The sequence below is a fragment of the Cucurbita pepo genome, chromosome 12 (assembly GCF_057944985.1).
Source record: "Cucurbita pepo subsp. pepo isolate OVF chromosome 12, ASM5794498v1, whole genome shotgun sequence".
Lineage (NCBI taxonomy): Eukaryota > Viridiplantae > Streptophyta > Magnoliopsida > Cucurbitales > Cucurbitaceae > Cucurbita > Cucurbita pepo.
Window position 1 is genome coordinate 2,596,232 of NC_141809.1, and position 25,378 is coordinate 2,621,609.

A 25,378-nucleotide genomic window follows, 5' to 3' on the forward strand; every position below is an offset into this window, starting at 1 on the left:
AAGATTAAAAGCAATAAGTAGTAGATTGCATGATTTAATTGGATAAAAAATAAATGATTAAACTTTAATTAGTGGCATTTCCCCTTTTAATTTATAATTAATTAGTTGACTAAATGCCTTATTTATTTATTATTTTTAATTTTATTATTTCCAAAATGGGTTTGGATTTGCTCAACGTGGCTCCCAATTTCAAGCCGACCAAACCCACTTTAAACATAATCTAACCAAAATTTAAATAGATTTTACTAAAACCATATTATAATAATAATAAATAATAAATAAATAAATAAATAAATCTCTCCTTAAATTTAGCTTTCAATTATTCATATTATATTATAAACGTGGAACAGATGATTCAAACATTTTGTTTTGTTAGAACTCGATGTTCAACTGATGTGATGGTTGTTCGTACGTTGAATTGGGTCAGGTTCATACATTTTTAGACCTAACCTAATTGATTGTTCGTTGGTGGATTGGGTCGGATTCAAACATTTTTTACACCCAATCTAATTAATTGTTTGTGAGTTGGGTTCGCTCGAGTTGAGACATTTTTTAGACCTAACATAGTTGCTCGGATTATAAATTTCTTTTAACCCAAACAATTCTTGTTAAATAATGAACCGAACCCAACCATAAATTTTTGGATTGGATTGGGTTGGACTGTTCGAGTCACTTACATAAATTTTTATTTTCATAGATATTTAATTAATATTTGCCATTTAATTTAAAATATATATTTTAATCAGCGTATCATATTAGGGACACAAATCCACTCGTGATTATATACTGACTTTTTTTCTTCTATATCTGATATAAGTACTGACTTGTCGCTGATGCACTTAGATTTGTTATGTTATTTAATGAATCAATTACACTGATGTACCTAAATATGAGTGTCGAGATATCAGTGATATACCTAATATGAATACTGATATCAATAATTACTTGATTACTCGTTCGGTCGGGCGTTCTCCGTATGTTGATCGATCTATCACAAGTTGGTCTGTTGTTGTTGTCTGATATTACTAGAAATAATTTTATTTATTTCAAGTAAAATCTAAATAATTTATTTAAATATATTGTGGAAATTCCCTTATTTTTATTTAATAAATTGGAATAAAATTGCAAATACAAAATAAAAAATTATTTTTCTTCAAAATCCTTCGTAATTGCGTTCCCAGCAAAGTCTCTCACAGTGAAACCAACCTTTTCAAATTTCCCTCTTTCGTCATTCTCCCTGAACTTCAGGTAATCCGAGCAAACAAATGGCTTATACAGTCTCTTACCGCCGTCGCCGACCACTTCCTCCGGCGCCGACACGACCTTCTCGTCCTCAAACCCCCAGAAGAATGCAATCGAGAACCGATTGATCGCCGGCCGCCGCAAAACCACTCTGTGTTCAGACGACCTAAGCTTGTCGTTGCTCCAAGCTTGAAGAAGATCGCCAATGTTCACCACAAGAGCTTCGGAATCGGATTCGGATTCGGATTCATCACATGGGGCTATATCGACCCAATCCCCTGCGCTTGATTTCACTTGCAGACCACCTGTTTGATCTTGGTACACGATGGTCACGCAGCTCATATCCGTGTGCATTCCAAGTCCTTCTGGTTCTTCATCTTCTCCCAAGGTTTCTGGAGGTGTGTAATTGTTTATTCTCAGATATCCATGGCAATTCTTGAAATGAGATTCATGGTATGTCGTATCAAAACCTTCCCCTAAGCTCATCAATATGTTCTTTATAATCTTCCTTGATAGCTCTGTCATTTTGTCTCCATATTCTTGCAATATCTCACTTTATGCACATGAAATTAGATTGTTAGAACAATAGAACAATACTGATTTGAAGTAGATGTGCTGTGAATTGTATGTACCTGAACTGGTGAGGGCTCTTTTGGTTAAAGAGGGAATCTGCTGAACTCTGAGCAGATGCTAAGAAGTTAGGACCAGAGACTCTGAGAGTTTCAAAGAACGGGGAGGCTATGAAATGGGGAGTGTAAGTGTTCAAAGAAGAGAGAGGGCCAATTTTGAGCTTGGTTTCAGAAGGGAGGCTGAAAATTTCATTGGAGAAGGAATGGAGTTTGTTGTAGATATCTTTGGAGATTCCATGGTTTTTGATATGGAAAAAGCCCCATTTTCTGCAAGCATCAGCTAGCAAAGAAAGGGAAGAAGGAGACAATGGCTGAGAAATGTCTAAAATGGGGAGTTCCACTGAGGCCTTAGATACAGACATGTTTGGCTACTAATTTGTCTATAGCGAGCTAGCCTATACTCCATAGGTGGAGAATTATATTGCTTAAAAAGAAAGATTCAAATAGTCATAATTTGTTCTTTATTGTCTCTAGTTTTAATCATTAGTGGGTTGATTCCTGTCACTTGGAAAAGTAACAATGAAGATAATAAAAACAATAACACAGTGATTTGAAAATTGGGTAAACGATTCATAATTGTAATTAGCTAAGGGGTTTGACTTGACATGCTTAAAAATATTATTAGCTTTTGTTTGTTATAAGCAGCAAACAGGTATTGTTGGAAGCTTAAATAATGCAAGCTCTTTCATTTTCATGGAGCCAAGACAGGCTGGTAAGGAAGAAACTTTCTTCTATAGACTTTTGTTATATATATATATATATATATACATATTCTTTTGGATAGAGGTTTGACCAATGCAAATACTTTGTTAATAAGCATGTAGGAGTTAGAAAAACACTGAATGCAATCATTACTTGGTTATCTGCCCAAAAGGTTTGATCTGGTCTCCCATTTATAATATTTAGTTGTAATGTTAGATGAAGATACCGCTGCGTTGATATTTATAATGATATGTGTTGATGTCATATGGGTATCTTCATCTCAAAAGTCATCTTATGTTGCCTGCTAGATTAGGTCTTGACTTTTATTTTTCTCTTATAAACAATTGTATGTTAGATTAGTTTCTTAAGTTGGATTTTTACAAAGAGTGTAATTCAAAGGAAGAAGTTGACTGAATTGCTTTGATTATAGAACCGTGCCTGTTTATTGGAACAAATAGGATGTTTGGAGCTCCTCTTCCCTTCACTCTCCCATCTCTAATAAGAACCTGCTGTTGGTCTCATAGCCTTGGTTCATTAGTAACCGTCCAAGTCACCGCTAACACATATTGTTCTCTTTGGACTTTTTCTTTTGGGCTTCTCCTTAAGATTTTTAAAATGCGTCTGCTAGGGAGAGGTCTCCACACATCTTATAAAAAATGTTTCGTTCTCCTCAACCGATGTGGGATCTTATGATCCACACCCCTTCGGGGCCCAATATCCTTGCTGGCACTCGTACCTTTCTCCAATCAATGTGGGATCCCCTAATTCACCCCCTTTCGAGGCCCAGTGTCCTTCCTGGCACACCTCCTTGTGTCCACCCCCCTTCAGAGCTCAGCCTTCTCGGTGGCACATCGCCCGGTGTCAGCTCTGATACCATTAGTAACAGCCCAAGCCCACCGCTAGTAGATATTGTCCTCTTTGGACTTTTCCTTTCGGGCTTCCCTTTAAGGTTTTTAAAACGTGTATACTAGGGAGAGGTTTTCACACTCTTATAAAGAATGTTTCGTTCTCCTCCCCAACCAACGTGGGATCTCACAAATAGGTTAATTATTGTTGTCCGGTTCCTTTTCTCTTAAAAGAGAAAGAGAAAGAGAAAAGAGGAAAAAAAAAAAAAACTCTTAGACTAACATATTGGTTCAACCAAACTAACCTAGTTACACTCCTAAATCTCACCATCAACCAGATCGTAAATGAACTATTGGGTCTATTACCATTTGATCATACTAGTGAATCTCCACTAACCAAAAGCTAAGACGAGATGAAATCTTCCCACTTCTAAACTAACTTCTGATCTAACATTTCCATTAACAAAAATATATACAATGAATATGGGCATTTTTTAAGCGACAAGCATTGGAGCAAGTTACAAAAGTGAATTGGTTAGGATAACTCAAGTTGTGGCTTATAAAATTTGATTGGAAATATATATGTATCTTTTTGGATTTAGTTGTTTTTAGGCAGTATCAGAAAAGGAAAAAGGTGAAACTATGAATTAATCTTTTATGAGAACAAGGATAATGGCAGACATGATATATGTGTATAGTCTCGTCCATGCTTTGTTTTAAGGGGAAGTTTCCGTAACAACTCAAACCCACTACGAATTCTATTTAAATTTGTTTTTATTAATTAATTTTTTCATTCGACCTTAAAATGAAGAGTACATTTCTTAACTACTGAATCAGAACTACTGAATCATTCTCATTTGGGGATGGTGATTTACGAGAGTTGTTTCTACTGTTCACTTCAGGATGAAGCTTTTCTTTAGCACAAGTGGTAGAAGTTGACAAGTTCACATAAATTGTTGGAGGTAGCTTAGCAAGGTAGGTGAGAGAGAGCTTATTTCAAATGTGGTGCTACTCAACTCATGTGCCTATGCAGTGGTAAGACAGGTGAGGGGCTCATTTCAGGTGCGGTGCCGTCCTCATCCCCAGCTGGTGGTTCCCCAGGTAAGAGCTAATTTTAAGTGTAGTGGTTCCCAAGTGTCAGGCATTAGCAAGGTTGGAAAGAAAGCTTATTCTAGTTGTGGTGCTACCACATGCCCATGGAAGGAGGTCAATGATCATGTGGTTGGATGAACCTATTTTGATTGGTCGGGTAACCGTCCATGCTCACCGCTAGCCAATATTGTCCTCTTTGGTTTTTCCCTTTCAAACTTCCCCTCGAGATTTCTAAAACGCATCCACTAGGGAGGAATTTTCACACCCTTCTAAATAATGTTTCATCCTCCCCAACCGATGTGGGATATCACAAAAACCAACCTTCTTGGGGTCCCAGCATCCTCACTAGCACTCGTTCCCTTCTCCAATCAATTTGGGAACCTCCAATCCACCCCTTTGGGGCCTAGCGTCCTTGTTAGCACACTGTCTCGTGTCCACCCCTTTCGGGGCTCAGCCTTCTCGCTGACACATTGCCCAGTGTCTGACTCTTCATACCATTTTTCAATTTGTGCGTGTCATTCTTGCGCAGGGGCCATGCTAATCTTTTCTGATACCAAATGTAACGTCACTAATTAACCTAAGAAAATTAGGGGCGTTACAAGATGTATTTGGAGATTAATTGCTTTTATCTAATCAAGAGATGACTTGCATACAAAATGCTAGGTCATTGTTCCAAAGAACGATTTAGGTATTTAGCAAACAACGAACATAAAGTATTCATCCTTTTCCTCCTATAAATAAGAACCTCAATCTCATCGTCGAGGTACATCAATTCTCACGTCACATGTTATCAGGTAGGCATGGTATGGACAGGGATGACTTCCTTGCCGTCATCCCTAGCCTCCATACCATTCTTTGTCCCTACAAAATTCTTTGTTAAATTATGTGAGGGTGAGATGAACTATATGAAAATTAACAAAAAAAAAAATAAATAAATAAAATAATAATAATAACAATATTTGAAGATTTAAGAAATTAAAAATTAAACGAAACCCAATAAAATGAAAAAGGAAAATAAATAAAAGAAAAGAAAAGAAAAGGCAAATAAAATAAAAGAAAATAAATAAAAGAATAGGTAAAAAATGAAAATAAATAAAAGAAAATCCTTCCGTTGCCGGGACTTGAACCCGGGTCTTTCGGGTGAGAAAATTAAAAAAAAAAAAAAAAAAAAAAAGAGAGAAAAGGCACCAAAATGAAAATAAAAACGAATAATATTTGAATATTTAAGAAATTAAAAATTAAAGGAAACCTAATAAAATGAAAAAGGAAAATAAATAAAAGAAAAGAAAAGAAAAGGCAAATAAAATAAAAGAAAATAAATAAAAGAATAGGTAAAAAATGAAAATAAATAAAAGAAAATCCTTCCGTTGCCGGGACTTGAACCCGGGTCTTTCGGGTGAGAGCCGAATATCCTGACCAACTAGACTACAACGGAACTTTTGAAATTCTTGATTGATAAAATTATTTATTTATTAATTTAATACATTATTGAGGTATTTTTTTTAAATCCCCAAATTTCATTTATTTATTTTTAAAATTTGAATAGAGCACGAAGATTTTATTAAATTTTTTATAATTTCAACTTAATCTCTGTCCAACAGAGAACAAATTTAAGGTTAGAATTGTAATACAAAATATTTTCCGTTTAAATATTACTTTTAATTCTGATATTTTTTATTCAAATTTCAATTGAGAGTCACATCTTAATCTTAATAATAGTGAAAAAAAAAGAATAGATATTTTAAAAGTATATAAACAAAAATAAATCAAAATTAAAGTTACATAAATTAAAGTTGCACTTAAATCGATTATTTAATTATTAATTATAAATTAATAAAAAGTCGAGACATATCATTAATAAAATGTAAATAAACAAAAAAAGATGGATCTAACGTTGTAATTTAAAATTAATTCAGTATAACCTAAATTATTATATTTTAGATTAAATTACAAAAATACCCCTAAAATTTATATTTGTTTCAAAAATACCTTTTTAAACCTTAAACTATTATAATACTATTCTTAATTTAAAAAAAAAAAAAATTTAAATCTCTTTTATTGTCATTAACCAAACCTGAAAATAGAGGGAGAGATGTAGTAGCTTTCATTTTAAGTCTTTCTTAGTCATCCTATTCTTACGATCGCTCTCATTTGGATGTGGTCTCGGTTCATTTATGTATTTCTCCTGTACTCAGGTGTCACTAACAAATCAAACAAACTACGAAGTGAAACTCGTGTATTGTAAAAGCGTAATTATAAAAAACCATCAACTTATCTGTAAACCAAATGGCTATCAAACGATTTAAATTCTATAGAAAAGGTGGACGTTACGGAATTGATTACATTAAATTTCTTAGACTAAAATTGATTAAACCTAAAAGTTGGTACATATGGAGCAAATTCAACACAATCCAATTATCAACTCATTGATATGTGACCAAATGAGTCTTATGGGTTAGGTTAACCTATAAAATTGGAAACCTAGACGTAAAAAAGTTGATTTGACTAGATATGTCTCGATCACGTGAATTATTAGAATATTGAATTACAATAATTAGTTACATTCACATTTACCCGATTTAATATTGAATTATTTGACACATACGATTTCTCGTACACAGCATGATTTGACATGAGGCTATTAATACAATATTGAGTTATTCAAATATACGCATTTTTTCGAGTAGTACTTCGGGTTCGTATTAAATAATTTTTTTTCTATAATTAGTCTGATAATAGTTCAATTAGTTAAATATTATATCCCGATCAAAATTAGAGCTGTCTGTGAGTTGAGTTGGGTTGAGTCAGGTTGAGACATTCTTTAGATTCAACTTTATTGTTCGGGTTGTAAATTTTTTCAATTAATAATGAAACTAACCCAATTCAACCGTAAATTTTTTAGGTTAGATGGTTCTAGTTGTTCGAGTCATTTATTCAAAATTTTATTTTTAATAAAAATAAAATATTAGTCAGTAAAACATCTATTTATTTATTTATTTTGAAAATTTAACTAAAATTTTAACTCAATTTCACTTCCAAACAGTTAAAAATTATTTTTAAAATAGATTGAATAATAAATAATAATAAAATTAATTATGAAATTAAATAAAAATAAAAAATATATATATATGTATATTTTAAAACTAACAATAGATCTGGGTTTGTTCAGTTCGATACAATCTAGTTTTAGAAGAACGTGTAAACCGACTAAATCCATAAAAATTTTATTTATTTAAACTCAATTTAATTCAACTGTACGGATTAAATTGAGTTGATCGGGTTTTTTTATTCATCTAATTTTCTAAACACTCGCGATATACATAAATTTAAAATTTCTTAATTAAAAATACAATAAATTTAATAAATTACCATAATTAAAATATGGAGATTTAAAATTTAATGAATTAGACAACAATTATTGAGCAAATCATGTTCGAATAAATGCAATACTAAAAATAATAATAAGATATGAATAAATGCAATCTTAGTCGGTTCAACTAATTAGATCCAATGCACACATTTTTTTTTAGTCAAAGTCAAACTAATCGTTCCGTTAAATTATAAAACAAAAATATCTTTGACCGATAGAGTTGGTTTCAACTATATCTCGAACTATAAAATTTTTAAAGGTCGTTAAGTTTATAGGCCGAAAAGTTGTGTCGGAGCATATGAACAAATCTAAATACGTGCATGAAAAAAAAAATACGGATCCTACGTGAACCATATATGTTGTCGTTTTTCTCATTTTAATCTCGACGTCCTCAAAAAAAATTTCTGAACCCTAACCCTAAAATTTACTTCTCGTGACTGTTTAGATTTGTTCACATAAACGACGTATAAGCAGACACAAATTTTTATGTCTATGAATTCAACGATAAAAATCTCGAGAGTTGTTTTTGAAATATTAGACGTTTACCGTTAGGGTATAATTGAAAATAACCTTATTTTTTAAGGGTATTTTGGTAATTTAATTGTTATAATATATTAATGTATTTTCTAAACTCTTACAAAGTGGATTGCACGACTTCTTCACGACCATGCAACTTTCTTTACATTATTTATTTAAATATTATTCTATTTAATTTTTTTAAAAAATAATATTCAAATTATTATTATTATCCCCTAATTTCTTAATAAAATTCTAGTCGACCTATATAAAAAAATTAGAAATTATTTTATTTATTTTCTAGATTTAAAATATGTGTTTTTAAAGTTTAATTTTTTATTTGGATACCGATCTTTTATTTATTTATTATTATTATTTTGGTATTATTTTTAATTTAATGTGATTAATGTTAATTTTAATAACAACAATGGAATAAATTAAGTATAAACAATGTATATTTGTGACGACAAGTAGCTCGAGCTACCGACCACCAATAATTGATGTGAAATATTTAAAAATAATCGATAATTTAAAAAAATTTAAAACTCGTGGGCATTCGTAATTAAAAAATGAAACAGTACGTTTTAAAACACACGATATAGATTTACAAAAATAAAAAACAAAATAAAAACAAAAGAAAGTAATTAAAAGATAAAATAATGTGTTCTAGTCCGACCCTTGTAGCCTCGGGGCTCAAAAGCTACGTTTAACCACCATTTAAAAAAGATTAAAGTAAAATGGATGAATAAAATTCGTTCTTAAATTTTATGTTATTAGTTCGTTCACTCGTTTGGTGTCTTATTTAGATCAAAGTAGCTCCTGCAACTCTTTGCCTACGTTAACCCGAGCTTACTTGGTTCACTTAAGTTCAATTTAGGGTCGTAGAGCGGAAATCATAAATTCTCACTAAAATTCTCAAACGGGTCGTACAATAATTTATTAAAATTTATTATTTAAAATTAAATATTACAATATTAATGAACAAAAATTAAATTAAAAAGAAATAAGAAATAAAAGGAATATATAATTATTTAGAAAATACGAATAATTCCACTTGCACATCCAAATTGTATTTTTTTCTCTTAAAAAATAAAATAAAACAAAATTGTTAAAATTCATTTAATCATAATTTTATATAATTTTTTATTAAAATAAGAAAATTGTAAATTTTATATCACAAGATCTATTTAATCATAATTTTTGGGCTGGTGGGAGAATAATTTAATTATTATTTTTTTTAATTTTTAGATTATTAGATCATGGGCTAATTTTTAATAAATAAATAAGTAAATATTTGTTAGCATTAATGTCTTTTTAAATATTTCTTATTTATTATTACAATTTTAAATAATTTGCCCGTGATAAAATTCAAATATCTCTAAGTCTGAGATAGACTACCCTAAACTCTAGATTTGATACTCCTAGAGTTAGTGTCGACTCTAGGTTAGGGGTATACATAGGTTGGGTTGAAAAAAACTTTTGAACCAATTTGAAATTTTAGGTCGATCTGGTTCGTGACCCGAACAACCCGAATAGAGTTCACAACCTAACTCAACTTACCTCTATATTTTCGAGGTGGCTGGATTCTCAATTTGTTTTTTGTATTACATTAAAACTTAAAATATCATAAAATTTAAATACCAAACATTTATAAGTCATAAATCGAACACTAGAATTAGTTACAAACGTTAAATATTTTTAATCTTTTTAAAAATAGATCGAGTCGTAACTCAATTTTTGAGTAGGTTGAGTTATTGAGTGACATGAAGACTCGGGATTTCCGTTCAAAAACTCTGAAAAGTTACTTTAATAACATAATAACATTATTTTTTTAAATATAACAAAAATATTTCAAATTTGACCACAATACCTTAAAATATGATTAAAAAAAGTCAAATTTATGTTATTTATATATATATATATATATATATATATATATATATATAATGAAAGCTTGTAATTCTGTTCAAGAACATATCAATGGCGGAATTCCTCTGTTTTTCTCAATCTGGGTGTTCCTTTTTTGATCGAATAAAGGCAGCCACCATGTCGGCCGGCCAAGCTCTCTGCCATGAACTTCCATTGTCATGGTCCTAAAGTTGCAGAACAGCTTCCCTTTCTTTATCCAAAAGAAAAAGGAGGGAACAGCAATTCAAATCCCTTACTCTGTTCTTCAAATTTCAAACCCACGCCTTTAAAATCCCCTCGCCCCCACCACTTTTCCTCCAATCCACGCTTCAAAAATGGAGAAATTCCCCATCTCCGACCAAAATTCCGACGTGGGTTTCATGGATCTAAACGACCAATCCACCATTTCTGAAACTTCCGGTCAGTCTCCGGCGAGCGTTTACTCTTTCTCTTACTCCAGAACCATCTCCGATGCCTCTGCTTTCTCCGATAACAGTTTCTGCACTCCTCTGGCGATTCCTGCGAGACAGGGCACCGGAAAATACAAATTGACCACCGGAGACAAGGTCGATGATCAAGACGCCATGGATTCCGGTGAGAAGCTTTTTCCCCCTTTTCAAATTTTTATCTTTTTAAAGATGGGTGTTTAAGTTTTTGTTGCGGCAGAAATGGAGATGATGAAGGAGAGATTCGCGAAGCTTTTGCTCGGAGAAGACATGTCGGGAAGTGGGAAAGGGGTCTGCACGGCGGTGACGATTTCAAACGCCATTACTAATCTTTACGGTCTGCTCTGTTTTTGCTTATGGTTTGATTGGTTTTGGAAAGTTTAAGGTTAAGAAGATTTGTGTTTGTTTGATCAGCGACGGTGTTCGGACAGAATCTGAAACTGGAGCCGTTGTCGCCGGAGAAGACGGCGATGTGGAGGAGAGAGATGGCTTGTTTGGTCTCTGTTTGTGATTACATTGTTGAGTTCTTCACTGAATCTCAAACTCTCCAAAATGGAACAACAATTGAGGTGATTTTATTATTGTTTTCTCGGGTTTTCGGAACGGTTTATTTTCTACGCTCGGAAGTCAAAATAAAATAAATTTGAAGGTTCGAAAACTTAAATAAGATTTAAACCGAGTACTACTGACCGTTTTTTTTTTAGCCAATTTTACGTTATAACAGCTCAAACCCACCGCTAACAAATATTGTCTGCTTTGATGTGTTACGTATCGTCGTTAGCCTCATGATTTTAAAATGCGTCTATTACGGAGAGGTTTCTGCACCCTTATAAACATTGCTTCGTTCTCCTCCATGGGGACCGAACGTCCTCGCTAGTACACACACAGTGTTTGAAATGTTTCTCGTTTGCTTATTGCTGTGTTTTTTTTAGGTGTTGAGTAGTCGACAAAGGTCAGATATATACCTAAACCTTCCAGCATTGCAAAAGCTTGACATGATGCTCTTGGTAAATGACAGCAAAAACAATTACAAGCTTGACTTATTTTGAGAGTGATCGATCAATCAATCTTGTTTGTGGTTTTATAGGACATTTTGGATAGTTTTCGGGACACCGAGTTCTGGTACGTCGAAAAAGGAAGCATGTCGTCGAACTCGAACCATTCGAGACCTGGTTCATTTCGCCGACTCCCACTGCAAAAGGGGGAGAAATGGTGGGTACCAGTTCCCTGCATTCCTTCATGTGGTCTATCTGAGAAGGCACGGAAACATCTTCAAAATAGCCGTGAATGTGCAAATCAAATCCACAAAGCTGCTATGGCAATAAACAGTACTGTTCTAGCTGAAATGGAAATCCCACAATCCTACATCGATACTCTTCCAAAGGTCAGTCCTTAATCGTAAAGTTTACGCTCCGAGAGCGTATTGAAACGAACATAGTTAGCCGATACAAATGGTTTCTAACTTGTTTCCATGTACAGAGTGGAAAGGCAAGTATAGGCGACACGATATATCGCTACATGTATAGTGTAGACAAATTCTCACCCGAACATTTGCTCGATTGCTTGCAAATAGGATCCGAACACGATGCGCTTGAACTTGCAGACCGGATTGAGGCTTCGATGTATACATGGAGAAGGAAAGCATGTCTAACCTACTCAAAGTCTTCGTGGGAATTAGTAAAGGATCTAATCGCTGAAACTGGCAAGGGTGACAAGAACACTGTTTTAGCAGAAAGAGCCGAGACCTTACTTTTGTCTTTGAAACAAAGGTTCCCTGAACTTTCTCAAACGACGCTAGACACTAGCAAGATTCAATACAATATGGTAAGTTAACTTCATAGAACTCGCTCAACTTTTTTCTCGTAAGTCATCAAGTTTAAGGACTTTATGAACGGCTTTTTAAGTCCGAGACCTATTCCGTTCGGAAAAATTAACGGGTTTTTTTGATGTTGTAGGACGTGGGACAAGCAGTATTGGAGAGTTACTCGAGAGTGTTGGAAGGATTGACATTCAACATTGTAGCTTGGATTGAAGACGTTCTTTTTGACGATAGGGCCCTAAGAAGCCAAGAGTAGAACCCTTAGAATTGACCTTTTTTTTTCTTGTTTTTTTAACTTTTACGGTATAGAGATGAAAGTGAATAAGATTTTTTTTTTCGGACCGATAACAATTTTTACATAAACAAAAAATTAAGAAATAAAAACGTGTATCTGATTTACGTGATTGACTCGTAAAAAAAATACTAATTTTACTCGAGCTATAGAAACGATTTGGATTCCGTAGCTAACCGTAAAAAAAGCTCGACTGATGATTATTTAGACATATTTAGATACAAATGTATTTTATAAGATAAATTGACCATTTATCTACCCCTCATATATTATCTCCGAAATTTTTAATTTTTTTTAAATGTTATTTTTAAACCTGATACAAATTTTGTATTTTTATTATTATTATTATTATTTATATTATTGAAATTATTTAAAGAGTTATTTTTAAGTTAATTATGAATTTATTTTAAAATTTTAAGAATAATATTAATTTTTTCATTTAGAAATTCTAATATTATTTCTAAATAAATTGAAATGTTAGTATTTTTATTATTTTAGTTTTTCAAATAATTTATTATTTAATATTTAAAATTGAATTGCTATAGTTGTAATTTAATCCTTATCGACTATCTCTCCCAATCTCTCTCGCGCCCTCGCCCTCTCCGACGCCGCCTGAATCCTCAGCCTCCGGCGGCGCTACTCTTCTTCGTTAAGCGCGCACTTTCCTTGCCGAACCAAAACCTTCGACGGCTATTGACCCAGCGGAAAGGTGGCCAACACCAACGAACACTCCGCGGCCCGCAGAAACCCTTAGAGACTTGCCAGTGGTAAAATCTATCAAGTCATTTAGGGTATATTACATCGATTCAGTTTATAATTCGGCTAATTTAGTTCTGAAAACTCGTATTTCTGTTTATGAATTTCGGATCAGTAAGAATTCTAGCGCCCTAAAAATTCGTAACTGGCCCTTACTTGAGTTATCGTCCTTGTTTGTTTGATTGCTCTATGATTCGTAAATGTGGATGTGATAAAATAGCTTTTATTTAGGGTTGACATGCTTTTGTCGAAGTGTGTATTTTGGATTCTTGATATCGAGATTAGAAAAGGTGGGGGCGTTTCATGAAGTGACGGTCGTTCAGTCTAACAGTCTGCAGAAATCGTTACTATTTCATCGTGGATCGTCGCTCGAGTGTTTGCAGTATTGCTGTCTTGAATTTGCAGTAGCAAACCCAATGAGCAGCAACGTGGAGAGGACGCAGAAATCTAGACCTCCCGAAATTATTAAGTTGAATGATGCAGCGAAATTGGTAATCAGTTTATGTTTCTTTAGTCACTTCATCATGGTTTTGAATTTGTTCTCTTTCCCGTTCTTCTTCTTTGCTGTTGGGTTATGTACTATACATGTTTCTGCTAGGATTGTTATGCACATTGATTTACATTTACCCCAATGTGGCTTGCTCAATATGTTGTTAGGTTTTTGTTAGAGTATACATATAACTAAATTACCCCTGGATGGTTATGTGAGATCCCGTATTGGTTGGGGAGGAGAACGAACATTCTTTATAAGGGTGTAGAAACCTCTCCCTAGTAGACGCCTTTCAAAATCCTAAGTGGAAGCTTGGAAGGGAAAATCCAAAGAGGACAATATCTTCTAGAAGTGGGCTTGGGTTGTTACAAATGATACTGGGTGATGTGCCAGTGAGGAGGCTGAGCCCCAAAGGGGGGTAGACACGAGGAGGTGTGTCAGCAAGAATGCTGGACCCAAAGGGGGGTGGATTGTGAGATCCCACATCGGTTGGGGAGAACGAAACTCTCTTTATAAGGGTGTGGAAACCTCTCCCTAGCAGACACGTTTTAAAACCTTGAGGGGAAGCCCAGAAGGAAAAGTCCAAAGAGGACAATATTTGCTAGTGGTGGGCTTGGACTATTACAGGTTAAGTGCTTGTTTAACTTGGTAGGTATCAGAGTGGTGGACTTTTGTAATGTCATTGACTCTCCAATTAGTATTGATTTTTACTTGTTGGACTTTCTATAAATTTTTAAGTTTACAATTGTGGAGAGCGTTAAAGAATAGATATAAGTAAACTTACCGTAATCCATTAGCGTAAGCTTTCGTGTTTAATGGTGATTTAACGTTTTTCTGTTCTTTCTTCCCACTTTTTCTTTGATTGGGTAGCTTTCAACCTTTTCTTTTAGTTTTTTTGATAAAACGTAAATTCCATAGACCGGGCGGGATAGCCTTTCATGGAGTAAACTGGAATTTAGCCCTCAAAACTAATTGTGTTGCAGCATGAATAAAGGTTAGTGATTAAAGGGTCTCAGATTTGAGGTCTATTTTGAAGTGAAATACCGAGTCTTTCCATGAAGAGTTAGAACTTGAACTTACAAGGATTGGATATGAAATTCATTCAAAAGAAAAAGGAAATCCTTGAACTTGTCTTAAATTCAATAAGTACATTTCTTCTCAGGAAATGTTTGATCAGTTTGTGGGTATGAATCCTCAATGAGGGCAATTCTCCTGCTTCCTACCTTATAATGGCATAATCGTTCTTAACGGATATATGTCGAGGCGTGTGTCTGCTAACAGTTCTTGCTTCCCTCGTTCTGTTTTGAAACTAATATACAGTTTTGTCAATATTGGGAAGAAAAGAAAATGTTGGAGATGATGTAGAGATGGGAAGGGTTAAGATGTTCTTGTACAGGTGTGGAAATCTCTCCCTAGCATATGCGTTTTAAAATCATGAGGCTGAAGGCGATACGTAACGGGTCAAAGCGAACAATATTTGCTAGCGGTGGGCTTGGGTGGTTACAAATGGTATGAGAGTCAGACACGGGGTGGTGTGCCAGTGAGGACGCTGGGCTCCTGAGGGGGTGGATTGTGAGATCCCACATCGGTTGAAGAGGGGAACGAAGCATTCCTTGTAAGGGTGTGGAAACTTCTCCCTAGCAGACGTGTTTTAAGATCATGAGGCTGACGGTGATATGTAACGGGCCAAAATAGATAATATTTATTTGTGGTGGGCTTGGGTGGTTACAAAGAACCTATGGTTTTTTGCATCAGGAGTGTTGTGCATAACCGAATATCCATCTTATGTGCAGGCAGCGCAGTTGATGAGCAAGATGACTAAAACCGAGTGGAAAGAAACTGCGAATGATAATGAATCAACTATGTTCGAACCCGGGAATCGACCTCCTAGGTCAGTATATAAACAAGTATCTGGATCTTGCTACTCACACTAAGCTTTTTAACTCTGGATCTGTTTCTCCAGACTTGGACTTGGAGCCAAAATAACACACAATATTAGAAATGGACCGTCCAATGACCCACTTGATAGAAAACTATATGCCAAGTTGGATGCTGTGAAAAAGCAAGCTGCTAGAAAGGTGTCGGAGGATACTCCCGTACTTAACAATGAAGACGACGACGACGACGACAACGACAAAGAGAGTAGAACTGCCATTTTCGATAAGAAGCGAGCGGCAACTCGAGTATCTATGATTCCTTTACGGGCGAAGAAAAAACGAAGGTAACTACATTTGTAGGTAGGGAATATTGTCTAACTAAAGAAATGAACATCTTACTAGGGTCTCAAGCAAGAGGTTACTAATTTTTGTAAGATTCAACCTTAGAATGAAACTTTTGTTATGATAAATCTTAGTTATGGATGTCTTTTTCTTTTTCCTCTTAGAAATTTCAAATGATGACGTTGCGGATTGACGTTGATATCGAGGTTGTAATTTTATTTTGTTCGTATATACGTATGTATGATCGAATCTATTAGTCTAATTGATGTGTCGGACCAATTTGACATCATTTGACCACGTTACATTCATGTTAATTAATCTCACGAAACAGTTATTTGACTTTGATCGTTATAGAGTTTGAACTCATCCTTGGACTTTTTTTGAAATTTTATTGGGATTTAAATAAATTAATTAAGAACTTTGTAAGAAATTCATTGGGCTAAATTTTTTTTTTTTTTAAAGTAAATTAATAGTAATGATATTTTTGATACGTTATATACTGGAAGAATCTTTTGGAGCAACTCGTTGTTGACTCGAACCACTTAAATAGAGCTCAACTCGAGTAACTCAACTCGAGTTGTGTTGATGGCTTGTAACTTTGTTTTTTAGGTGATCGAGTTGACTCGACAAAAAAAATGTTAACTTGCAAACCGACCCAAATTTTTAGTTTTCCAAAAATTCAACCTAATCAAAACTGAAGAAAAAAAAATCTAACTGAACCCAATCTAACGAACCGTTATAGTTTGTGTTGGGTAGTTCGGATGGGTCGGGTTCTCGAGTCATATGAATACCCTAATTTTTTTTTTTTAGTACAAATATTTGAGAGGAGAAATAATATTTTATTTTATATAATTTGGCCTAATAATAACAAACATAAGTATATTAATATAATGAACAAGTCAAATGGAAAATATCCGTGTTGTTCTACGTCATTTGTAAATTGTAAGCCGATTCCTTCAAATTTTAAATATCAACGCCGCTGACTTCTTGTTCTTCTTCCTCAAGCAATTCCAATGGCGAGAGAGAGAAGTGGACCGAGTAAAGTTTCTCATGAAAGTGCCTTTGTTCTTCATCCCATTTTATATTCACATACACCAAACAAATTCAATCTGTCGCCTCTGACCATTTTGTTCCGTTTTTCTTTTCGGAAGAGGAGAATCGGATTTCGGTTCCGTTTCATTTGGAACGTGATTCTGAAAACATCCAAGTGTGTTCAGAAAATAGGCTGGAATCGGTTCGTGAGAGGAATCTATGGCTGATTGTGTGTGTTTTTTTAGAAATTGAAAGAAATCGATAGGGTTTTTCCTGTTTTGGGTTAGTGAAAGGTTCACTGATCCTACAGGAATCATGGCCGGTAGCTGTGGAGACGATGTGGTTTATATGGCTGTGGGAAATGATGTAAACGAGTGCAGATTGAATTTGGTTTATGCTATAAAGCACTTAGGCGGGCGGAGGATTTGCATTCTTCATGTTCATGAGCCAGCAAAGTTAATTCCATTCTGTAAGCTCGCTGATAAATTTCAATATGTTCACTTAAATATTCTCAATCGTCTGATGATTTCTACTGCTCTTGATTGATTGAAGTTAAGTTATTACTCTTTGGCTGTTGATGTTCTAAATTCTTAAGATGAAGAACAAGAGTTTATCCAGTGGTTTCGTTAACTAAAACAAAGTTTCTTCTATTGTTTTTGGAATTAATGAAATTGAACACTTACATGAATTGGAGTGTTTCTTAGAATTGTTTGAGATAATGGCTAGAGTTGACTTACTGAACTCTCTCTTCCATGCGTCAAGTGGGAACACAATTTTTGGCAAGTTCTATGAAAGAAAAGGAAGTAAACGCCTACCGCGAACGTGAGAGGCAGGATGCAAATAAGATACTTGATGGATTCCTTTTCCTCTGTCACCAAGCTGGGGTACATATCCATTGTTCTCTTTGTTTCAATATTCTTTCATTGTTCATTGAACTAGATTGGGTTATAGGAGCGGGGGTTAAGAACATAGTTAAACACCATAAATATACAATGTGTGATGTGATAATGCTTGAATCAATAAGTAAACTGGGTTAAACATGAGGAATGATTTCAATTTTCATATGGGATTTGCTCCGTTTGTTCTTCTATTCATTAAGGTTTTAGTTTAGGTTCGGGCAGAGAAACTTTATGTTGAATCAGACAAGATTAAGAAGGGAATTGTCGAGCTCGTCTCCCTTCATGGAATTAGAAGGCTTATTATGGGTGCAGCAGCAGATAAGTATTACTCGAGGTACATTCCAGCTACTTGCTTTGTATTCTTCTTCCATGTATATCTGCTTTTATCTCTTAAAGGGTTTTTGTTAATGATTATTAGTTACTCCATTTGCGCATGATCCTGCACTCTGTTCTATAAATGGTACACAACTGAAGACTCTGTCGGATGAAATGATGGTTTAAAATAAAGAAGTAGAAAAATTAGGAGGGGAGATGAAAATAAATGTAAATGGTATTAGTTCAAAGAAATTAAGAACATGCCAGAGTAACTGTTTTTGTTTCGGCATAGTAATCATTAGTTCATTGTTGAACGAATAAGAGGGAGATCAGGATATACGGTTCAACAATATTGTAAGTTCCTAATAGCCTAATCATTGTGAGCTAAGAAGCATGGACACTTGATCGGGCTAGCTTATTCGACACGAATCGGACACTTGTTAGTGCAATGATGTGTTAGAAACTAGTTATCAAGTAAAAGTAGAATAAACATTTGTTAGATATGCATCAAACACTTGTTAAGTTGACTATATAGACACACATATGACAAAAATGATAAATCTTCATAAAGAAATACATCAAACTAATTTTCTAAGCATATAAAAACACAAACTCATTGTATAAAAACGATATAATTTAAAAAAATGAATATTTTAATAAACATGTTATTGTCATGTCCGTGTCTGTGTCCATGTCCTAGATTTTAAAAAGATGGCATGAAGTTGTGATCGTGTCTTGTCGTATTTGTATCTCGTATCCATGGTTCTTAGATTTGAGAGTTTTTCGTTCAAATTGTGGAATGAAGTTGATGTTAGATAGTTAACTAAATCGAGGAGACTAAAGCATATCTAGGCGATGATTGTTTATCTTCTTTGATGTTGCAGAAAAATGACAAAAATCAGATCGAAGAAAGCTATGTATGTTCACCTGAAAGCACCAGCTTTCTGTCAAATTCAATTTGTTTGCAACGGGCAGTTAATTCGCACTAGGTTTGTTGTCACTCTTCATCTGTTTTCTTACTTTAAATCCATTGATAGGAACAGGTTGAGTATGGAATATGTCATCAGTCCTAAATGGTGAACCTTCTAAAATATAGGCATGTTGTTGAGAACCAATATCCTAACTTGATCAATTCTAAAACGTCTAGTCAATTCATGTGGTCCATAAACTTCGGTCAAGTCATATCAAAATATGGCTAATGGTCAGCAGGAGACTTATGGAACCGTTATAGATTGCATGCTTGTTGTTTTAGAACTGCAATTTAGTTGTCTGACAACTAATGCAATTACTACATACAAATAGGGAAGCTTGTCCACAAGAAGCTCATGTAGATATCCCACCACCATCACCTCAGTCACAGAATGTCAACGGGGCATGTTGGAGACCAGTGGAGTCTGGCCAATTCAATGGGAGCAGAATACAGAGTCCATCAATTGTTCTGGAAAGGCTTTCGATTTCGAAGTTAGTTTCGAATGATAGTGGGACTTCGAGCCCTTTTGAGCGTTCATATTCACCAAGTTCATCTAGTGGATGTCTTGATGCTGCATCTTCAAGGACTGAGGAAGATGAGTATGGAGTAGGATTAAATTCACCTCTTCTGTTGAAAGATGTCGCTCCTAACTCATCTCCTCTCCATTTGTCGGTATGCCCGAGTACCAGCCGGAGGCATTTCTTACACACTTTGCATCCAGAAAAGTAACAAGTACTTTTTCTAAAAAAAAAATATTTGGCCTTTGTATTTTTCAGGGATTCCAGCAAGACGAAAGTGCTGATGATATTTTATACATTCAACTTGAGAAATCAATAACCGAAGCAGCAAATGCCAAGCGAGAAGCTTTTAGAGAGGCAGTGAAGCGAGCTCAAGCTGAAAATGAACTTGGGAATGCTATTTTCAGGGTAACTCTGTTGTCAATTGTCGTATGACTGATCTTGGCTTAAATCATTTATGTAGATAATGTACCTATCAGTTGACTGTGTTGTTGGGAATTGTAATCTTTTGGATTCTTATTGCATCAAGTTGTAAATCTTTTAGATTTGGGTGTGCCAGCGAGGACGCTGGGCTTCAAAGGGGGGTGGATTGTGAGATCTCACATCGGTTGGAGAGGGGAATGAAACATTCTCTATAAGGGATGGAAATCTCTCCCCAGCAGAGCCTGAAAGAAAAAGCCCAAAGAGAACAATATTTGCTAGCAGTGGACTTGAGTCGTTACATATATGATCTCACATGGTTTTCATTAAATATGCAGGCTAAATTTTATGAAGACTTATATGCTGGAGAGGCAAGAGAAAGGAAAGATGTTGAAGAAGCGCTGTCAAAAGAAAGGGAAGAACTTGAGAATGTGAAGAACCAAGTAAATAAAATGATGGAGGAGCTCCAAGTCTCCCGAAACAGGGGATTAGAATTAGAGAATCAAATTGCAGGATCTGATCAGATGGTGAAGGAATTGGAGCAGAAGATTCTCTCAGCGATAGAACTGCTGCATAATTACAAAAATGATCGAGATGTGTTACTGAAGCAACGAGATGAAGCACTCAAAGAAGTGGATGACATAAGGACAAGACAAGTAGAGGCCAGAACTAAACATACTGCTCAAGTATTCTCTGAGTTCTCGTTCTCAGAAATTGCAGAAGCCACCCGGAAATTCGATCCCTCGCTTAAGATTGGGGAGGGTACACATGGAAGCATGTATAAAGGTCTGCTATATAACACTGAGGTTTGCATAAAAATGTTCGGTTCTCATAGCTTGCAGAACCCAGTGGAGTTTCAACGTGAGGTATGAATAGCCTGGATCCATTTTACTCTTTCTGATAAGTTAAACTATCTTTAGAGTAGTAGCTTGATGATCTCTTGCTCGAAAATCGTATAAAATCATCAATCAACCCAAAAGCTTGAGCTTCTCGGTTCAGTGGTGATTTAACAATATGATTCGGTTCCAAAGATTCAGTTTGAAATCCCATTTCAAGTCGGTTTCGAACATTTCCTTAATATGTTTTGTTTTATATGTTAGGTTGATGTATTGAGTATTCTGAGACATCCCAATATTGCCACGCTCATTGGAGTCTGTCCGGAGGCTTGCGTTCTTGTTTATGACTATTTTCCTAATGGAAGTCTAGAAGATAGGCTAGCCTGTAAGGACAATTCTTCTCCATTGTCATGGAAAACTCGAATACGGATCGCTTCAGAATTATGCTCAGCTCTTATATTCATTCATTCGAATAAAATTTGCAAGATCATTCATGGTGACTTGAAGCCTTTGAATGTACTATTAGATGCAAATTACGTTCCTAAACTTGCAGGATTTGGAAGTTGTCATTTTTTGCCTCATGATGAGAAGTTGAGTTACAATGAAAATATATCTGCCAAGTATGGCGTGAAGAGCAATCATGAATTTCCTCTCACGACAAAGTTGGACGTTTTTTCATTTGGCATGGTATTGTTAAGTTTGTTAACTGGAAAATCATACTTGAGAATGAAAGAAGACGTCCAGTTTGCCGTAGAGGAACGAAAATTGAAAGATGTATTGGATCCACGAGCGGGGGACTGGCCGTTCGTGCAGGCCGAACAGTTGGCTCAGTTGGCATTGAGGTGCTGCAATAGAAATAGTATGTACAGGCCAGACCTTGTGTCTGATGTGTGGAGAGTACTTGAGCCAATGAAGGCTTCTTGTGGAGGTTCGGTTTCTGTATCCCTAAGCTTTGGGGATCTGCAGGTGCAACCTCCTCCTTATTTCCTATGTCCTATTTTTCAGGTTAGTTATATGCATAGCTCTCTCTTTATTGGCTCATTATTCTTGCTTTGATCTTGTTTTGGTTAAAGAATATGTGAACTGTTGTAAATGCAAGTTTCTGGACTGTTTTGTGTACGTCTCCTACACTATTCTTTTGATTCATGAAACCCCTTAGCTAACTGAAAACCAAGTTGAGTTCATATTTTAGTCTTTCCCATTAGTAATTAGTAAGCTCTAACAGCCCCAAGTCCACCCCTAGCAGATATGGTCTTTTTTGGGTTTTCCCTTTCGGGCTTTCCCTCAAAGTTTTTTAAAACACGTCTGCTAGGGAGAGGTTTCCCTCTCCAACCGATGTAGGATCTCCAAATCCACCCCCCTTCAGGGCTCAGCGTCCTCACTGACATTCGTTCCCCTCTCCAATCGATGTGGGATCTCACAATTCAGCCTTTTGCGGCCCAGTATCCTTGTTGGCTCTCATTTCCCGCTCCAATCAATGTGGGATCTCACAATCCACCTCCCTTCAGTGTCCAATGTCCTTGCTGGGACACTTCCCGGTGGGGCCTTGCATCCTCGCTAGCACTCGTTCCTCTCTCTCTCCAATCAATGTGGGATCTTACAATTCACCCCTTGCGCTCAGCGTCCTTGCTAGCACACTGCCCGATGTCCACTCCCTTCGGGGCTCAGTGTCCTCGTTGGCACACCGCTCGGAGTTTGGCTCTGATATCAGTTGTAATAGCCCAAGTCACCGCTAGTAGCTATTATCCTCTTTAGGCTTTTTCGCTCGGGTTTTTCCTCAAGGTATTTTAAAATGCATTTGCTCGGGAGAGGTTTCTCTTTCCAACTGATGTGGGATCTCACACAAGCTATTTCTCACTAGCGTTCTTTCATGGGACCTTGATTTGAATACACTGTTGATCTCAAGAATTGTATGCATTTCTTCAGTAACTTCAGAATCTCAATTATAGTCCTGACATCATTCACTGTATGTGTTACTTTTAGATGATTATTTTCGCTGGAAAACACATCATCTATGTACATTATTCTTTGCATCTAGTGTGTAAACCTGTAATGGACTAATATTTTACACCAAACACTCAGGAAGTCATGGAGGATCCTCATGTAGCAGCCGACGGGTTTACCTATGAGGCAGAGGCATTGAGAGGATGGTTAGACAGTGGACACAACACGTCGCCGATGACAAACCTAAGGCTCGAACACCAAAACCTCGTCCCTAACCGTGCTCTTCGTTCTGTAATTCAAGAATGGTTGCATCAGCAGCAGTAGTAAGTCCATTGATGCTCTTTGTTTCTGTTTCTGGATAGTTAATGTTTTTTTTATCTGTGATGAGTTCTTTCTGTTTGGAGAATGAATCTGCTACCATCCTTTTGGGTAGCAGTAATATAGAGAAGGATATGCATTCAATTCCATTCCATTGTCATTGCTACTTGAAACTGTGAATATATGTATATACTCATTTCATTCATTTTACTTCCAAATATCATATACTTTAATGTAAACCTGGCTCGCTCAAGAACACGAGAGGTGTTCGTGGGTTCAAATTGTGTTGGGTCGGGACATTTTAAAAATTCTTTCTAATTGTTGGGGTTGTAAACTTTTTCATCCTAAACAACTCTTATTAAATAATGAACTTAACTCAACCCAATCATAAAATATTGGGTTGGATTGATTCGAGTTGTTTAGATTATTTATTTAAATTTTTGTATTTAATAAAAATAAAATGTTTATGTGAGATCCCACGTTAGTCGGAGAGAGGAACGGAACATTTCATTTAAGGGTGTGGAAACCTCTTCCTAGTAAACACGTTTTAAAATCGTGAGGCTGATATCGGTTCGTAACGACGTAATATAGAGAAGGATATGCATTCAATTCCATTCCATTGTCATTGCTACTTGAAACTGTGAATATATGTATATACTCATTTCATTCATTTTACTTCCAAATATCATATACTTTAATGTAAACCTGGCTCGCTCAAGAACACGAGAGGTGTTCGTGGGTTCAAATTGTGTTGGGTCGGGACATTTTAAAAATTCTTTCTAATTGTTGGGGTTGTAAACTTTTTCATCCTAAACAACTCTTATTAAATAATGAACTTAACTCAACCCAATCATAAAATATTGGGTTGGATTGATTCGAGTTGTTTAGATTATTTATTTAAATTTTTGTATTTAATAAAAATAAAATGTTTATGTGAGATCCCACGTTAGTCGGAGAGAGGAACGGAACATTTCATTTAAGGGTGTGGAAACCTCTTCCTAGTAAACACGTTTTAAAATCGTGAGGCTGATATCGGTTCGTAACGACGTAATATAGAGAAGGATATGCATTCAATTCCATTCCATTGTCATTGCTACTTGAAACTGTGAATATATGTATATACTCATTTCATTCATTTTACTTCCAAATATCATATACTTTAATGTAAACCTGGCTCGCTCAAGAACACGAGAGGTGTTCGTGGGTTCAAATTGTGTTGGGTCGGGACATTTTAAAAATTCTTTCTAATTGTTGGGGTTGTAAACTTTTTCATCCTAAACAACTCTTATTAAATAATGAACTTAACTCAACCCAATCATAAAATATTGGGTTGGATTGATTCGAGTTGTTTAGATTATTTATTTAAATTTTTGTATTTAATAAAAATAAAATGTTTATGTGAGATCCCACGTTAGTCGGAGAGAGGAACGGAACATTTCATTTAAGGGTGTGGAAACCTCTTCCTAGTAAACACGTTTTAAAATCGTGAGGCTGATATCGGTTCGTAACGACGTAATATAGAGAAGGATATGCATTCAATTCCATTCCATTGTCATTGCTACTTGAAACTGTGAATATATGTATATACTCATTTCATTCATTTTACTTCCAAATATCATATACTTTAATGTAAACCTGGCTCGCTCAAGAACACGAGAGGTGTTCGTGGGTTCAAATTGTGTTGGGTCGGGACATTTTAAAAATTCTTTCTAATTGTTGGGGTTGTAAACTTTTTCATCCTAAACAACTCTTATTAAATAATGAACTTAACTCAACCCAATCATAAAATATTGGGTTGGA

The 25,378-nt window shown here is 35.2% G+C and overlaps 4 protein-coding genes, 1 long non-coding RNA gene and 2 other non-coding genes across 14 annotated transcripts; 4 read left to right on the top strand and 3 right to left on the bottom strand.

The window, feature by feature from the left end:
- Positions 1–1,085: 1,085 nt before the first annotated feature.
- On the bottom strand, positions 1,086–2,233 carry LOC111806586 (2-oxoglutarate (2OG) and Fe(II)-dependent oxygenase superfamily protein). Its single transcript, XM_023691962.2, has 2 exons — positions 1,875–2,233; positions 1,086–1,795 (listed from the first exon to the last, which is right to left on the bottom strand). The coding sequence occupies exons 1-2, from the start codon at positions 2,231–2,233 to the stop codon at positions 1,144–1,146; spliced, it is 1,011 nt and encodes a 336-aa protein (XP_023547730.1). The 3' UTR covers positions 1,086–1,143.
- Positions 1,555–4,571, top strand: LOC147789822 (uncharacterized). The gene is made up of 2 exons (XR_015423088.1): positions 1,555–1,695; positions 1,853–4,571. It is a non-coding gene; the product is annotated as an uncharacterized LOC147789822 (long non-coding RNA).
- Positions 4,572–4,993: 422 nt separating this feature from the next.
- On the bottom strand, positions 4,994–5,100 carry LOC147789823 (U6 spliceosomal RNA). Its single transcript, XR_015423295.1, has one exon. It is a non-coding gene; the product is annotated as a U6 spliceosomal RNA (small nuclear RNA).
- A 772-nt stretch (positions 5,101–5,872) lies between these two features.
- TRNAE-CUC (transfer RNA glutamic acid (anticodon CUC)) lies at positions 5,873–5,945 on the bottom strand. The gene has a single exon. It is a non-coding gene; the product is annotated as a tRNA-Glu (tRNA).
- Positions 5,946–10,371: 4,426 nt separating this feature from the next.
- On the top strand, positions 10,372–12,911 carry LOC111807503 (rop guanine nucleotide exchange factor 3). Its single transcript, XM_023693249.2, has 7 exons — positions 10,372–10,898; positions 10,971–11,087; positions 11,165–11,319; positions 11,683–11,757; positions 11,838–12,134; positions 12,230–12,574; positions 12,706–12,911. Exons 1-7 carry the CDS (start codon positions 10,640–10,642, stop codon positions 12,823–12,825), a joined length of 1,368 nt encoding a protein of 455 aa, XP_023549017.2. The 5' UTR covers positions 10,372–10,639; the 3' UTR covers positions 12,826–12,911.
- Positions 12,912–13,406: 495 nt separating this feature from the next.
- LOC111807690 (uncharacterized) lies at positions 13,407–16,467 on the top strand. 7 transcript variants are annotated; one of them, XM_023693517.2, is made up of 4 exons: positions 13,407–13,652; positions 13,849–14,108; positions 15,901–15,998; positions 16,071–16,467. In XM_023693517.2, exons 2-4 carry the CDS (start codon positions 14,034–14,036, stop codon positions 16,330–16,332), a joined length of 435 nt encoding a protein of 144 aa, XP_023549285.2. In that variant the 5' UTR covers positions 13,407–13,652; positions 13,849–14,033; the 3' UTR covers positions 16,333–16,467. The 7 variants fall into 7 exon arrangements, with proteins under 7 accessions (XP_023549285.2, XP_086984942.1, XP_023549284.2 ...); XM_087128816.1 differs by having other exon boundaries at positions 13,956–14,108; XM_023693516.2 differs by having other exon boundaries at positions 13,407–13,628.
- A 786-nt stretch (positions 16,468–17,253) lies between these two features.
- LOC111806533 (U-box domain-containing protein 33) lies at positions 17,254–23,783 on the top strand. Of its 2 annotated transcripts, XM_023691887.2 has the most exons (9): positions 17,254–17,827; positions 18,121–18,242; positions 18,470–18,591; positions 19,457–19,561; positions 19,875–20,214; positions 20,319–20,468; positions 20,819–21,346; positions 21,581–22,321; positions 23,399–23,783. In XM_023691887.2, exons 1-9 carry the CDS (start codon positions 17,674–17,676, stop codon positions 23,582–23,584), a joined length of 2,448 nt encoding a protein of 815 aa, XP_023547655.2. In that variant the 5' UTR covers positions 17,254–17,673; the 3' UTR covers positions 23,585–23,783. The 2 variants fall into 2 exon arrangements, with proteins under 2 accessions (XP_023547655.2, XP_023547656.2); XM_023691888.2 differs by lacking the exon at positions 17,254–17,827 and having other exon boundaries at positions 18,465–18,591.
- The last annotated feature ends 1,595 nt before the right edge of the window (positions 23,784–25,378 follow it).

Bases quoted from the DNA above. Each gene is read 5' to 3' on its own strand.
- LOC111806586 (XM_023691962.2), bottom strand. From the start codon at position 2,233: ATGTCTGTATCTAAGGCCTCAGTGGAACTCCCCATTTTAGACATTTCT. The intron at 1,796-1,874 runs GTACATACAATT...ATGTGCATAAAG, and splicing joins AAGAGCCCTCACCAGTTCAG to TGAGATATTGCAAGAATATG.
- LOC111806533 (XM_023691887.2), top strand. From the start codon at position 17,674: ATGGCCGGTAGCTGTGGAGACGATGTGGTTTATATGGCTGTGGGAAAT. The intron at 18,243-18,469 runs GTACATATCCAT...GTTTTAGTTTAG, and splicing joins TCCTCTGTCACCAAGCTGGG to GTTCGGGCAGAGAAACTTTA. The intron at 19,562-19,874 runs GTTTGTTGTCAC...ACATACAAATAG, and splicing joins GGGCAGTTAATTCGCACTAG to GGAAGCTTGTCCACAAGAAG.
- LOC111807690 (XM_023693517.2), top strand. From the start codon at position 14,034: ATGAGCAGCAACGTGGAGAGGACGCAGAAATCTAGACCTCCCGAAATT. The intron at 14,109-15,900 runs GTAATCAGTTTA...TCTTATGTGCAG, and splicing joins TGAATGATGCAGCGAAATTG to GCAGCGCAGTTGATGAGCAA. The intron at 15,999-16,070 runs GTCAGTATATAA...CTGTTTCTCCAG, and splicing joins CCCGGGAATCGACCTCCTAG to ACTTGGACTTGGAGCCAAAA.
- LOC111807503 (XM_023693249.2), top strand. From the start codon at position 10,640: ATGGAGAAATTCCCCATCTCCGACCAAAATTCCGACGTGGGTTTCATG. The intron at 11,088-11,164 runs GTCTGCTCTGTT...TTGTTTGATCAG, and splicing joins CGCCATTACTAATCTTTACG to CGACGGTGTTCGGACAGAAT. The intron at 11,320-11,682 runs GTGATTTTATTA...TGTTTTTTTTAG, and splicing joins AAAATGGAACAACAATTGAG to GTGTTGAGTAGTCGACAAAG.